The sequence below is a fragment of the Lissotriton vulgaris genome, chromosome 6 (genome assembly GCF_964263255.1).
Source record: "Lissotriton vulgaris chromosome 6, aLisVul1.2, whole genome shotgun sequence".
NCBI classification, from domain to species: Eukaryota; Metazoa; Chordata; class Amphibia; order Caudata; family Salamandridae; genus Lissotriton; species Lissotriton vulgaris.
Window position 1 is genome coordinate 1,092,381,014 of NC_141694.1, and position 15,186 is coordinate 1,092,396,199.

A 15,186-nucleotide genomic window follows, 5' to 3' on the forward strand; every position below is an offset into this window, starting at 1 on the left:
GGAACCCCGAGTTCAGCGACAACTCTGCCAACCAGCCAGCTGAGCAGAATTTTCTCACCCGTAGTCTCAGCAATCCCGTAGTTGGGGGGGGGGGGGAGGGGGGGGGGGGGACTTACTTGTGGCAATAAAGGGCTTTTTTGCCCCTTCCCCCATGACCCTCAGAGGCCAAGGGGACTCCATCCCGCAATCAGTAATGCACCAGGAGGCTCCTTTGCAGAGTGGTTGAGAAAGGTTAGCAGGGCCTCGGACGACATCTCAGCAATCCTGCTTTAGAGACTTACTTGTGGCAAGAGAGGTTCTTGAACCCCTTCTCCTCTCAGCAATCAAGGAACTTCCTTAGGGGTGGTCGAGCAATACTCCTCATGCTTAGAACTTCGCTGAATTTGGCAGAGTTTTTTGGCACCTCTGCAGAGTGAAACTCCGCGAGCTCCAGCCAGACCTAGTCACAACCTGCAGCAGAAAAAGGCATGGGTTCAGAGAACCATTTTATCCGGAAGAAGATAATATATGGAGGTCTGACAGGAATAGCCTGCAGCTTGCAGACTCTCATGGCCCATGTGATAAAAAAAGACTGTTTTTATTGTCAAACGCCTGAGAGGACAGATATGCATGGGTTCTAAGGGAGAACACATCAAAGCTATCTGGACCAAATTAATAACTCATTGGGTCATAACAAAAGGTGTGGGAGAAAGCATATGCTGAAAATGTTTTAAAAAGTATGCCACAACAGAGGAATTAAACAGGGAGGGGTTCATCCGGCAACTGCAGAAAAAGCAGAGATGGTGAAAAGATACTCCTTACCTGTACCCAGAGCAAGGGCCCGCTATACTAAGGACAAAACAAATATAACGTCTGACAATGGCGCAGACAGTGGGTCACTGTGTTTCTCTGCACACCAAGCCCCAAACTTGTCCCAATTGCAGGTGTATAGAGTTTTTGTTGATGACGGCTGGCTGCCTAGATGAGATCACAGACCTCTGGAGGAAGGTTCGAGACCCTCAACTGCTGCTGCTTTATCTTTACGCATGATGGTGGAGGGTGCACAAGTTCAATCAGTCAACCGATCAATAGTCATTTTTAAAGCGCGCAGCTACTTCAAAAAGAGGTGTCCGGCGCTAGTTCTGAGACTAAAGAAAAGACCAGCCGGTGGACTACGCCTGATTAAATAGCCAAGCTTTTAAAACCATCCCAGACTCCTGTTCTGTCGTGATCAGGTGCAGATCGACAGGCAGTGCATTCCAGAATTTAGCTGTCCTTACTGAGAAAGACCTGCCAACTTGTCGGGTTTTGAAATATCGTCAGACGTGCAGGAGTTGTAGGTGGTTGGATCTCAGGTTCTGCTCTTGTTGATAGAGACTGAGCCTCTGCTTGAGATAGCCTGGGCAAAATCCCCTTGATGCTCTAAAGGCAAAAGTCAGGGCCTTAAACTCTATCCTCCTGTTCACAGGGAGGCAATGTAGCTGCCTCAAATGGGGGGGCGGATATGGTGACGGAAGGGTACCCGTCGAATTAACCTCGCCACAACATTTCGAATTATCTGTAATCTGTGAATCAGGTAGGCTGGAGGTCCTAGATAAAGGCTGTTGGCATAATCCAACTGGGAGGTCACCAGGGCGTGAACCGTAATCCTACGGCTATCCTCCGGCAGAAAGCGTATGAATTCCCTAATAGATCTCAGCTTCCAAAAACTGGCTGAAGAGATCTGTTGGATCTGTGTTGTGAATGCGAGATTCGTATCCAGCCTAATTCCCAGATTTCTCGCCGAATCAGCCGGAATTGGAGGAGGATTCAGCTCTGCGGGCCACTTATGATTTGATGGAGGGGGTGGCTTCTGACTAAAGAACAAGACCTTTGTCTTATCTGCATTCACTTTCAAACAATTGCCATTCATCCAGTTGGAAATATTTTTCAGGCGCTCTTTGAATTCATGGAAGGTCGCAGCGGAGCGTTATGTGAAAGAAAACACCAGCTGAGTATCATCTGCATAAGAAACTACCTTCACACCCCATGATACAATAAGCATGGCCAATGGGGCAAGATATAGATTGAAGAGCTACGGTGCAGAACCCCGTTCTGTTGTTGTGAGAGAAGATTCTCCTGAAAGGGCAGCCTTATCAGAGGACATATGCTCAAGCCCAGGAGTTTCGCATACCATACTCTCCTCGCTCGATCCAGAGCAGGTGTTAGACCTGTCAGCCTTAGGACATTCGTTCCCAAAACGTTTTCCCTTCTTACCTCCAATTTTTTCTGGATTTCATTTTTGTTGTCCCTTAGGACTCTGGGCACTTTACCACTGCTAACAAGCGCTAAAGTGCTTGTGCTCACTGCCCCCGTGAACATGGTTTGATTGGCATATACCTAATTGGCATATTTTATTTACTTGTAAGTTCCTTATAGAGTGGTACACCATAAACTCGGTGTAGGAAAGTGCCCTTTTTGTCATGTTCACCCCCACTTTTTGACACTGGGACTGATATTTTTGACTGAAGAGCAGTGGGTCCCTGATAACCAGACCACAGTGTCAGTGCCCTCTATCCCTAAAAACAAGGTAAAATGGTCTAATTGTGTTACACTTTAGCACCCTTGTAAGTCCCTAATAAATGGTACCTTAGACATGGGCACTAAAGAGGTTCCCTAAAAGCTGCAGCATATTTCGTCCACTCCAGGGGACCCCATACAAATTGCATGCAGACTGTCATTGTAGGGTGTTTGTCATGGTGCAAACCATTTGTGAATGTATATGTAAGTCGCCCCTATTACAGGTCTTAGAGCCTTAAGGCAGGGATGCATTATATTTTATGCTAGGACATATCTGCATGAGCAGACATGCCCCTGTGATGTCCAGTTCTATTACTACATATTGAAAGTGAAAAGGGAAGCCATCTTAAGGTATGTACACGGACGGCATTGATCATTACCAGTTACCTGGCTACATAACGATTTCACTCAAGTCTATGGTGTTTGGTATGAAAAACCTTGCCTTAATAAATCCAGTTATTCCAGTATTAGGTGTTTTAGGACAGGCACCCAGAGGGGCCCCTAGAGATGCCCCTGAACCCTACTAGACTTCTAGGCTGCTGACTGATTGGTATCATCCAGCCTGCCACACAGACTTGTTTCGGACCCCCCCCACCCCCCCTCCCTTATAGGTGAGGCCAGCACTCTCTGAGGTCAGTAAACAATGCCTGGTCCAGAGAAGGTGTTATCACCTTCTCTAGCAGAGTGGCTAGTGAATCTGCATACGAACGCCAGAGGTTTCAAAACCTATGCCGCCTTTGATATGCAACCCCAGCTTCCTTAAGACCTGGAGAATGTCACCCCCTGCCGGAGGACCATTTCGCACCGAGATAGGAGGGAAATTAGCTAGGCAGTACACGTGTTGCACTTCCAAGCTAGTCACACCCCTAAGGTCGGCTACCTGATGTGCCACGATCTTGTTTTTGAAACAATTAGGAACTCTGGGACAGGGTTGTGCCCAGTCCCCACAGAAAGTGATTGTATAGGGGGAATCAGAGACCCAAGGGTAAGTAGCCCTTTGGCTACCACCTTTTACTCCATTAAAGGCTCCTAAAGTTTTGTATTTGTGTGGCCCCCTGACACCAGGATCTCAGATTCATCTGCCTGAGAGGAGGACAAACGAATAAGTGAGAACCGTGGACATGGGGTGTGGCTTGCAGCCCAAGAAGGGGGTCGCTTAATTGATGAGCTCCTGGGCCCGAGACCTTCATCCAACATTTGCTATATGTGCCGGTGTCCCTGTGGGGCAGCGCATTCATTCCAGATGATCTGATGACTGTGGCTGACGCTTTCGAGAGCTTGTGGAGTGTGGCTGTGGATCGCCCGGCGTCCCGGAGCATACCTGATGCAGCCGGCATGGACTAAGCCTGTGAACACCGCTCTGCCCTAGTGCTCTAGGCTGTGCTGCTGTCCGAGCATGGCAGGGTGCTCCGCAGTGAGAGTCCCCAGCTAACGGCCTGGTTGGAGCCTTGTGAACGCTGAGTGAGGGCGCCCGGTGAAAGGACTGCTGGAACCCTGATGGAGGTGATTGGAGCCCCCCCTCCCCCGCCTGTACCTCCAATGCTTGTGGGACGCTCCTCCACTGTGGTGCAGTAATCTCCAGCGGTGAGTGTGTCCATCGCTGTAGTGGCGGAGCTACCTTTTCACTGGGACCTGGGTGCTTCGAGAGGAAGCGATTACCTCCGGATCCAATATTGCCCTGAATAGTGCTGTCTGGGGGCCCCTGCTCGTGTTCTACCCTACCGGATGGACGTGGGGAAATGGCAGCTTGACCCCCACCTGATTCAATTCTCCTCTGGATTCCTGGTGCAGCCAAGCCACCCTCACAATGCGAGAGCACTGCCTGATTCTGGGACCCCCCACCCACCCTTCATCCTGGCTTTAACCCAGTGGGGGTTTACTGGCGCTGAGTGAGGAAAGGCCTAACACCTAATCACCATCATACTCAAAAGCACCCTCTGCCTCACAACTAGGTCGGACGACCACTCGATCAACATGGAGCACCTCCACTTCCAGGTCCAGACCAACCCGAACACCACCCTCCGCAGCAGCCTCATTTACAGACCACCCGGACCCCGTCCCACTTTTAGTGAATCCATTGTCGATTTCATCGCACACCATGCTCGGGCTTCCACAGACTACATCTTCCTCGGCAACCCTAATTTCCACCTGGACAACCACAACAACCGCAACACCTCAGCCCTACTAGAGAACCTCGCCACCATTGGACTCCAACAACTGGTCACTTCTCCAACCCACTAAGCAGGACACCCTCTCGACCTCCATCTTCTCCACAAGCAACAACATCTCCGTCAGCCAAACATCCGAGCAACGTTAGACTGACCACCACTGAGTCCACTTCCCCTTCACCAAAACCCACCTTAAACCACCACACCCACCTCTATCCCAACTGAACTGGAACAAGGTTACCGAAGACCAGTTCACCACCGCCCTCAGCAAAACCCCCACCACCGTCATTCAAGGACGCCAACGCCTCAACACACAACCTCCACCTATTGATATCCAACTGCACCAACACTCATGCTCCCCTCAGGAGACCCTCAGGCAAGCAGCCTTCCAAGAAAGATAGCTGTCTCTCTCTCTCTCCATCCAAGAGTCCAGGCGCACATGCAAAGAGCTCGAGAAAAGATGGAGAAGCAAGATCTTGGCAGACCACGCAGCCTTCAAAAACACCGTCACTGCACACTACCACCTCATCAGAACAAGCCTGCCCTTTGCAGTTGTATTCGTCTCTTCGATTGTCCTGTAAAAATGCATTCTTGCTAGTGGTTCATCCTGTCTCTTTGTCCCTCCTTTTTTGTGTGTTTTGTTTCTTACCACGAAGCACCACCCAATTACTGGTATCTTTAGGCTCCTGTGCTCGTTTTGAGAGAGACTAATTTTTTCTTTGTTTCGTGCTAGCATTTGCCGGTTGCTTTTTTTGTATTCCTTGTCCTTTTGGTTGTAAAGCCAGTGTGCTTGAGATTACTTTATAAATTCTTCAACCAGCCTGGAAATCTGCTATCTTATCACATTTGCTCAGAATTCCCACCCACCCTCACTGCTGGAGCTGGCTCTGGGAACACACACCTCTCTCAGGAGGACTCTGCTTACCATAGGCTGGCTTACTGCTTTTCTTGAAACAAATCAAACTCTTGTGGTTTAGAGCATGCTTTGTGTTCGTTTTAAAATGACCACTGCCTTCTCCTATCTCCCACACCCATGCCCCAGAAAAGTGAACCGAGCACAACATAGAGGTACAACCGTTGGCTTGCTGAAGGACAACACAAACTTAATGAAGTGGTATCATTTTCAAAGTTTTGCCCTGTTGTGCATCCTCCCTCTGCGCTCCATGCCAAACCTGGCATTATGTTTGCTGTTTGATTATATCATTGGTACAGCTTTGCCAGTGCCTCAGACGAGTTTCACTGCGCTAATAATCAGTGAAGTTACCATAATTATTCATCCAAGCACTTACGGCAAACCCAGCAGATTTGTAGACGTGCAAAGTAAAGCAAAGCTTCTATTTTCATTTACAGAGCATTCTCGCTCTGAGCTTCACTCTTGTAAACAGTCCTGTAAATCTTGTTCTTATATCGTCATATTTACATAGCATTCAAAGACCGAGAACAAATGTCAGGTGCTGTTTTCAGAAGGCTCCTGTTCTGTTCCCCTTCCCTCATCCCAGCTTGGTTATTTCGTTCAGAGCACTTCACAAGAGTTGCATCTTTGCTACACCGGTGATCAGATTAACATTTCAAGAGCTGGAGCAAAACTTTAAATTAAAAAACGTGAATTACTTGCTGGCGCTTGACAGAACCGTGGGGTCGCAGAAGGCCAACACAAACTCAGAGAGTGCCCATCTTTGCACTCACCTTTGTCAATCTTGATTGTGGTGCGTTTCAGGTCACATATTTTACCACTTCTTTAAATTGCAAAACACTACTAGGCGCTTTTATTTTGAAAATGTTGACTACATTGATGGCTGGGATAATGGCTATATATTGAGCAGTACCTGATGGCTATACAGTCAAGTTCTTGTAATGGCATCAATCAACAGTATACATGTTTACATGGGCAGATACTGAGCACTGCGCATGCTTTTTTTGCTACAGCATCCGTGCACATCTCTACGGGATGCTGTACTTCCAATGATCTGGAACGTACCTGCAGCAGGTATTCTAGTATAGTGAGTACCTGCCCGTCTACGCATCTTTGTAAAGCTCCCAGAAGAACATTCGGTGGTGCAGTACCAACCCTTCTCTCTGAACGGGGCCATCACTTCTCAACAGATCTGCAGTATTTTGAATGTGCAGATGCAAGCAAGTCTGCTGTATCTGGCAACAGTGCTGTGCCTGGGACCCTGGTGCACACTCTTCTATGCTTCACTGTTGCACCACTACTTGCCTCTATGCGCACACTCTTCCATGCTTCACTGTTGCACCACTACTTGCCTCTATGCGCAATCTGGAAGACAATAATGAGGCCCAAAAACAGGTGCTTTTTAGAAGGCCTGCAGCACTGCAATGAATCAGGACTCGTCGGCAGAGCTGCAGCAGGTTAAAGGGGGCTGTGCCCACGCCTCTCTGCTGCTGGATCTCCTGTTCTTCATGGGTAGGCTATCCCGTTTTAGGTTTAAACCTATAATAACTGATAAAATTCCAACGAAAGCGAAGTAGCCCTCGCCAGGGTAAACGTATAAACACTGAAAAAACAACTACAGAACCACAAACTAAGTGCCTTTCAAAGAGAGGAAAAGGTGAGTGAAAGAGTAATTTGTATTTCTTCCCAGAGGGGCCAATGCAATGTAACTTTGTTATACAAGGTAGCAGCAAGAAAGGCTGGGCTGACATTATTCTGCTTGAGCTTTGCTTTCTAGGGAGGTCACATTTGCCTTTTTCAGATTTGTGGACTTTGGTCTTAAGTTGCAGGGTTTAGAAGCATGTTTAGGTCATATTTGATTATTTTATAAACTGTAGTGAATCTGGAAATATCAAAATCATATTTGCTATTTTGGCTAAGTTGGATTCTTTCACCAATAGGTAAAATGGCTAGTTTAATAAGAATTTTCCCAATATGTACCATCATATTTACCCACAGACAAAGAATAGGTGAAATTCTTTGATATATCAGCCCCTTTTCTTTCAGTGTTGATAGTAGGGGAGTTGCCAAACACCCCAGGCTTTAAACATTGAAAGCAAGGTGCAGTACCAGGTGTATCTGAAAAGAGTGCTGTCACCAAGCATCTGAGACAGTGGTGAAAACATGGCACCAAACTTTTAGAAAACATGAAACAGTGTCACTTAGAATGCTGCTGCAAAAAGTTCTTGCCAAATTCAACAAAGATTGGAGTGATTTGTTTGTATTTGCAGTGATTCCGCTATGTATTTGAAAAAGGTGTGTGATGACCTGTCAAAATCTATGCCTGAGCTGAAGTGCCTTCCTGTAAGAGTTACGTGCCACTTGCTCTATGGTATGCTGAAAGCATATTTATAATCTTCAGAGTTAATGAAGAATGCTATTGACTTTGTAGTCCATTCTGGTGCACAATGTATTTATGCGCAGGTACTAAAAACGCAAATATTTATTATTTTGGGCTTTGTTTGGCATCAAAGCAAGATTCATCCCAACTGGGTCATATAGCCAGTGGCTCTCAGTCCTAGAGGCTGTCAATGCGGTTTTATCCACGTGGCAACCGTTTACAGAATTTCTGCTTAATGATGATGACGATGGAAAGATATGTGAGGATCTTCGGTCGCATGTTGACAGTCATGAAAAAAAAGTACACTACTGCATTCTTGAAAAGTAATGCTTCATTTTTGACCTCCTCAATACCTCTGATGGCATATGCTCCCAGTTCAATGCATATGTTGCAGAACCTTTCCCAGAGAAGCACAATCATAAGGTGTACCAGTATTGGCATGGAAATATACGTAGGTGGCCAGAGTTAGCAAATTGTGTACTGGCTGTTTTGGCGTTGCTTGTCTCAAGTGCCTATGTTGAGAGGGACTTTTCACAGATAAAAGTTTACATGGGAAGGAAAGAGCGATTGCGCTGGACCACAGACCCACGGAATAAGTATTGTATAGTGTAGTACAATAAGTTTGATTGTTAAAACTGTATTTGTACCTCCTATACACTGTACAAACATTGTCTATATACCATGCACTATCAGTGCAGCAAGCAAGCAATAATAAAAGCAAAACATTCCATAAATACCAGAAAAACAGTGTTTCTGTTGTTTTTAATGGCACTGTAATGCGTAACCACTGTTTTTTAAAGGTACTGAAATCACTGGAAAAAAAACACCAGAATTTATCAAAATTAGAAACTGAAAACAGGAATGCCTGGCACAGATTGGTGGCTTTATTAATTCAGACCCACAATATTCTTTGTTTAGTAAATATTATCAGAATGATAAAAATCAGCATTTATAATACTCTTTGTGCTCACCTGTTGTCCCTTGCAGAGGGTCCTGATTAGCACAAGCAGCGATTTGAAGGCGATTGGAATCCTTGCTGTAGCCAAGCCACCCCCATCCAGAACCTTGGACGCCAACTGACAAGGCTGACAACTTTTCTTTGAATGCCTGAAAAGATCCAAAGTCTCGTTTGATGGCTTCCAAAAGTTCCCCTAGAATAAACAAACTTTATTAAAACTGTGCACTAAAACACAAGGCAAAAAGTAACCTCCAGATTTCTTTGTTCTAGACACCAACATATAATTTCAAAGTGTAAAGCATGAGTAACATAACATCATGAGAAGAAATAAATGCATCAAAAGGTTGGGGCCATAGTTGGGAAACCCAATTATAACTGTAAAGCCAGGGATTTGATTTGTGTTTTTATATTAAACCCAAGGTCACCATCTACATCAGATCACTTGCATCCCTCTAGGTCCCCCCAACAGCAACCAGTACCATTTTGCTTTGACTTCCGTTTTGAGAAGGCTACGCAAATTACTTTTTTTTTTTTTTTTACAGCTTTAGGTGACATTATGAAATTACATTAAAACAATAAATATGGAAAAATACTGTAAAGTATCTAACCACCACTCTTAGACGGCAAATTGTTTTAGAGAGTAAATTGGCATCAATATGATGCCTCGCCTAGAAACACTAGGTTTGGCATTAAGTGACCATACCAGAATTTTGACTTCAACAGAGCCTTTGAATAAAGTTCCACATCCAGGCCTTCAAGGTCTTTAGAATACCCACTTTAGTAACAGAGCTTTCATAGTTCATGCCAAATGAAGTCAGGCTATATTTCCGCGAATTAGGCCCGCTTAAGTTTGTTTGATAGATGAAATATAAGGCAATGTGTCCCAGTTCCAGGCATACCTGAGACCCAAGTGTTGCTATAAGGTCCAGAGACAGCCTTCAACAATTAGGAAGCAATTCCTCCGTTTTGTAAAGCTTCCTCCACAGTATCTTGCACTTAACTCCAACATATGATTTGCAGAAATCAATCAAAATAGTGTATAACTCTAAGTGTGGATCATAAATTGACACGTGTGCAAGCAGTAAGAGAGCAGATACATAAGACACGTTTTCAAGAATGAAAAGTTTGCAAACAAGACCAAAATGAAGGTGAGAAGTGCGGTGCTGCCTTTCCTGCAAACGTGGTGTCCTAATTGTACTCTTTACAAGTGAAAAAACCTGTGTTGCAGGGATTCTGCTCTGAAACAGAACTATGCTTGGGATCATAGAACATCAGTATGCAGGGACCGAGTCATCATAGCACCTCAATATTTAAGAGCCAGAGTCCGACTAGCTACAGTGCCTCACATACCCTCCTAACCTTACCAGAGGAGTAACTGACTTGGCACCCCCAGTACACAACACGTTCGACCTTCTAAGGGATCACAGTAACAGGACACACCCTTTCGCTCTTTCACTCGTACATGTCCACAATAAGATAACCAGGAGCCACGAAGAAAGTTTTGAATATTTATTCAAACTATTGTGCTCTGAAATTCAACATGCGTGCCACAATTAAAAACCAAATGCATAATAAAAATACTGTTAGCATGGTTAATAATCAGTTTACCATGAAAGGCACAGTCATCTTATAGGACAGAGTTACCTAGCCACCCTCTCCCTTGCTACTAAAGCCAATTGATTATATATAAAAGATCTCTGGTATTACCGGCAGAACCCGTACCTTAGCATACACAGATGGGTGCTCTACATCTCAGCGGACGCAGTGCTCTTGTCTCAGAACTCTCATTCCATGTCTATCTTTGGGACTCATGTACTCATCTATATGTTAGGACGTGTGTGTACATAAACAGCTGCATTCTTGTGTTATGTTTAGGCGCTAGTAGGTGGTGCTCAGACTAAACCCCAGGAAAAGAACAGATCATAAAAACATATGCAGGTTCAGTGTGAAAGCACAATGTGGCACAAAGGCAATCGTGTTTATATAGTAACGTGTGCTTAGGGAAATGAGCCCTACAACGTGTATAGTTAGGCTAATCGAGGTAAAACAACAATGGGCCATGCAGGAAGCACAGGACACCTGCATACCAAAAATAAGTCAAGAGGATGGGACATTTTATAAGTGCCTTTGGTCATCTGAAGAGGTTTACACAAGCATGCAAATGGGAAACACTGACAGTCAAAGCACAGCGACCTGACATTTGAAAACAAGCTGTGGAAAATTCAAAAGTTCTCGCCTACGATATGAGAGCTACTGGCTTTGTCAACGTTTATTCATGCTGTATATACAGTAGCATAGATGCTGTACAGCATGGCTGACACTGTAAGCAAAAAAAGTGCCAAGATGCGGTCAGAGATGGCCCCATCATAGCTAGAGGTGGGTGAGCAAAGAAATTAAAGTGAGTCGAGCCAGATCCAAGCTAAGGGTCTGGCTTGGCTCATCTTGTTTACTATGTAAATCATACTACAAACATCAAGTAAAATATGATGAAGTCACTTCAAAATGTGATAGGACAAACTTTTTTAAAAAAGCACTGGGAAAGCCAATAGGTCTCTCCTACAAGAAGAGAGCTACTGGCTTTGTTAATGTTTAGCCATATTGTACAGCAGCCTGCCAGAAAGCAGAGGGAAAAAAATCACTATAATGCTTGGCACATCTGCTGTTTTTCTAAATTGTATTGCTGGCTGGAGGGAGGGTGGGCTGTTACGCACCAGGGAGGGTGGGATGTCATTGAGCACGGACGGCAGGAGATTCAACATGAACAGATGATGCTGGGAAAACAACGGCTACGATGAGGCCAGCAGCATCTACTTCTTAGTCCTTTTTTTGGTTGAGCCTAGGCAGCACACATGTGCGGTCTATGAGACAAGTTGTATCTACTCTCTGTGCTTTACACATTACCATCATTTGTTATTTGTTCTTTTCTACCACTCTGAAATCCTTGCTTTTTAGTGGTGGTTTGGGTTAACTTGTCCCTCCCGTATTTCCTTGATTCCCTGGTCCTTTTACATGTAGTTGTGCCGTCCAGTGTATTTCCGTTCCTTTCAACTATTATTTTTATTGTTTTCATCTTGTGTTTTCAGAATATTATGTATTTTCGCACACATGATGGCATTTTTGAAATAAAATGTGTTCAGCGTGTTTTGGTGATGTAATTTAGTTTGTATTACACTGCATGCCACATCTCCAGCACGAATGGCTTTCTGTCTCTGCCCAAACCCCTCGCATAATGAGCACCACCGAATTAGATAATACAAACACCTCTTATTTAAGTACCCATCGATAATTCGGTTTATTTATTGAATGTGCTGTCCATTGGTAAATGTTAGAAATGGAGGTCTCTCTATGGCAGAGGTTTGCACTCTATCCAAGTAGGGTACCCTTGTTCTAGTCAGGGTAAGGGAGTCATACAGCTAAGAAAACCCCTCCTCACCGCCTTGGTAGCTTGGCACTAGCAGCCAGGCTTATCTCAGAGGCACTGTGTAAAGCATTTGTATATATACACAGTAACAGTGAAAACACTACCAAATGAGTCCAGAAAAATAGTTAATATTTATCTAAATACAACAAGACCAAAACGACAAAAATCCAACATAAACAAGTAAAGATATCACTTTTAAAAGGTTAAGTAAGTTACGTTCATAGAAATCTATGGATGCGGTTGTTTTAGCACAGCACAGATTAGATGCATCAAAATCAAAGAATAAACAGGTACAGGGAAGCAGAGGCGCTGAAAAACAAAAGCGATGCATCGATTCAGGAATCCCGGGGAGGTGAGGCGTCAGTTCCTCACTGCTAGGCAGGGGAAATGTTGTGTCAGTTCCTTACTGAGGGGAGGTGAGGCGTCAATTTCCAGACACACATCCTCACTTCCTTACGGCTGGGCAATGTTGATGAAGAGACAGCATCGAAGTACAATGTGTCGAAAATACATACCCACTGTGTTGATGCGGCGGTGAAGCAGGCACTGCGTTGATTTTCCAGCTGCGAAGCAGGCGCTGCATCGATTCTTCAGCTGTAGAGCAGGGACTGCGTCGAAGTTAGAGTGGGTGCCACAGACGTCTGTGACAGTGCTCGGGACTCACAATACGTCGATCTTTCAGCCGCCAAGCAGACGATGTGTCTATTCTTCAGCTGCACGGCAGTGCAGCATCAGAAAAACGTGCACTGAGAGTCAATTGGTGGGTTGTCTCACCAGATTCCTTACATGGGCTCAGGGACTGGATTTGTTAGCAATTGGCATGTCAGGGTTCTCAGCAGAAGAGCCTAGGCACTTGTTGGTGAAGTCTTTGATTGCCCTGAGACTTTGTAACAGGACACAAGCACACACAAACCCCTGGGAGAACCTTGGAAGCATGATGTAGAAAGCAAAGTGCAGTCCTTTCACTCGCAGGAGAGACGCAGCAAGCAGCAGGCCAGCACAACAAAGCAACAGGCACAGGTCAGTCCCTCCTACGGCACCCAGCTCTTCTGCCTGGCAGAATGTCCTGTAGTCCAGAGGTGTTCTGATCTGAGAGTCTGAGGTCCCATACTTATATCCCTTTCTGCCTTTGAAGTAGGCACATTTCAAAGGAACGTCTTTGTTGTGCACAAGACCCTGCCTCTTCCTGACCTAGTCCCAGACACACTGCAGGGAGGTGGAGACAGCTTTGTGAGAGGACAGGCACAGCCCTGTTGGAGGTGTGAGTGACAACTCCTCCCATCACTCTAGTTCCGGAAGACCCATCAGCCTGGTGATGGCCAATCAGGATACGCAAGGCACACCTCAGCTCCTTTGTGTGACTGCCTAGAGCGAATGCACAGGAGCCCAACTGTCAACCAAACCCAGACGTGGATTCTATAGACAGGCAGAGGCACAGAATGGTAAAGCAAGAAAATTTCCACTTTCTAAAGGAGTCATTTTCAAACACGCAATATAAAAACCAACTTCACCAAAAGATATTTTTAAATTGTGAGTTCAGAGGCCCAAACTCCAAATCTCTCCCTGTTCCCAATGGGAAATTACACTTTAAAATATATTTCAAGGCAATCCCCATGTTACCCTATGGGAGAGAGAGTCCTTGCAATAGTAACAAGCATTTGCAATGCAATAGGTCTTGCATTTCCGCAAGTTTAAGCTATTGGCTTTGTAAATGACACTGCCTTTTATTTAGGTTTTAAAAACGAAAACAAAAATAAAAGGCATTGTTATTTGCAATGTCAACAGCTTAACCTATTGCATTGCAAATGCTTGTGTTAATTTATGCACGTTCTGCTAGTAAAAACACTACTTTATTTCAAAAGTCAAATTTTAGCGACAAGATTTGTACAAACTACCTGCTTACAGCTCTACAGAGACGAACATTTTATCGTGACTTCTGCATTCCAGTGCACGTGTGTTTTTGTATTCAATTTGCACTTCCAGCAGCGACTAGCTTCTAGGCACTCACAGCATTTACCGAAATAGCAGTGCAACTTTCCTTGCATAGTCGGACAGTGTACAGAAAACCTGTAGTAGAGGTTAGAGGGCAAACCCTGGGAAAAAGAAAAGTAATTCAAGAAGATGTCAAATAAATAAAATAAATTTGAAACTGATGCAAAATGGAAAGTGCTGTGTTGCAGAGTGAAAATAAGAAAAAAACAAAAAAAGTCGCCCATCAATATTTGTATATAACACAAACTAACACATTTAACCTCCTTCCACAATTTTTACTAATAAAACTGAATCATTACTCATAGTTAGTAGACCCGTTTTACGTTCACTCTTTACAATGACATAGAAACAGCTATTTTCTTTTCGTGGGAATATCCCTCACTTGCATCTGTGCGTCTTCGTGTAAACAACTGCGGGAAGCTGTTTACTTCGGCATCCTTTTACCAGACAATTTCAATTTATTTCTGGTCCATTCTCCCTCCCGCGCTATTAGTAGAGACATAGTACAAAGGGTAGAGGTTCCAGGACCCGTTCATGTGCTGCTGTATTTAACTAAATCTACCTTTCGCTGCCTGAGGGGTCCCCGGGGATGCTTTTTAGCATTATTAGAAATGACAATGGGGTTCCGGGTCTTTGCAGTTGTGAATACGAATGAAGTCCCATTATGCGTTTTCAGTGCAAAGAAAACATCCCCTTGACAATGACCAGCGTCCCCTTACAGTTCAAGAGAGAGGAGAAGGAAGTGTGGCAGAGGTGAATGGTGGGGGGAGGGTACAACATGCCTCCCTCCCAATGAAAATCGCACATTTTTGACTT

At 44.8% G+C, this 15,186-nt stretch overlaps 1 protein-coding gene across 1 annotated transcript in view; it reads right to left on the bottom strand.

Moving 5' to 3' along the window:
• SOD2 (superoxide dismutase 2) overlaps positions 1-15,186 on the bottom strand; it is a 190,105-nt gene that overhangs the window by 41,429 nt on the left and 133,490 nt on the right. The window contains exon 4 of the mRNA XM_086927153.1: positions 8,971-9,150. Coding sequence (XP_086783279.1) covers positions 8,971-9,150 — 180 coding nt within the window. The remainder of the gene's footprint in view (positions 1-8,970; positions 9,151-15,186) is intronic.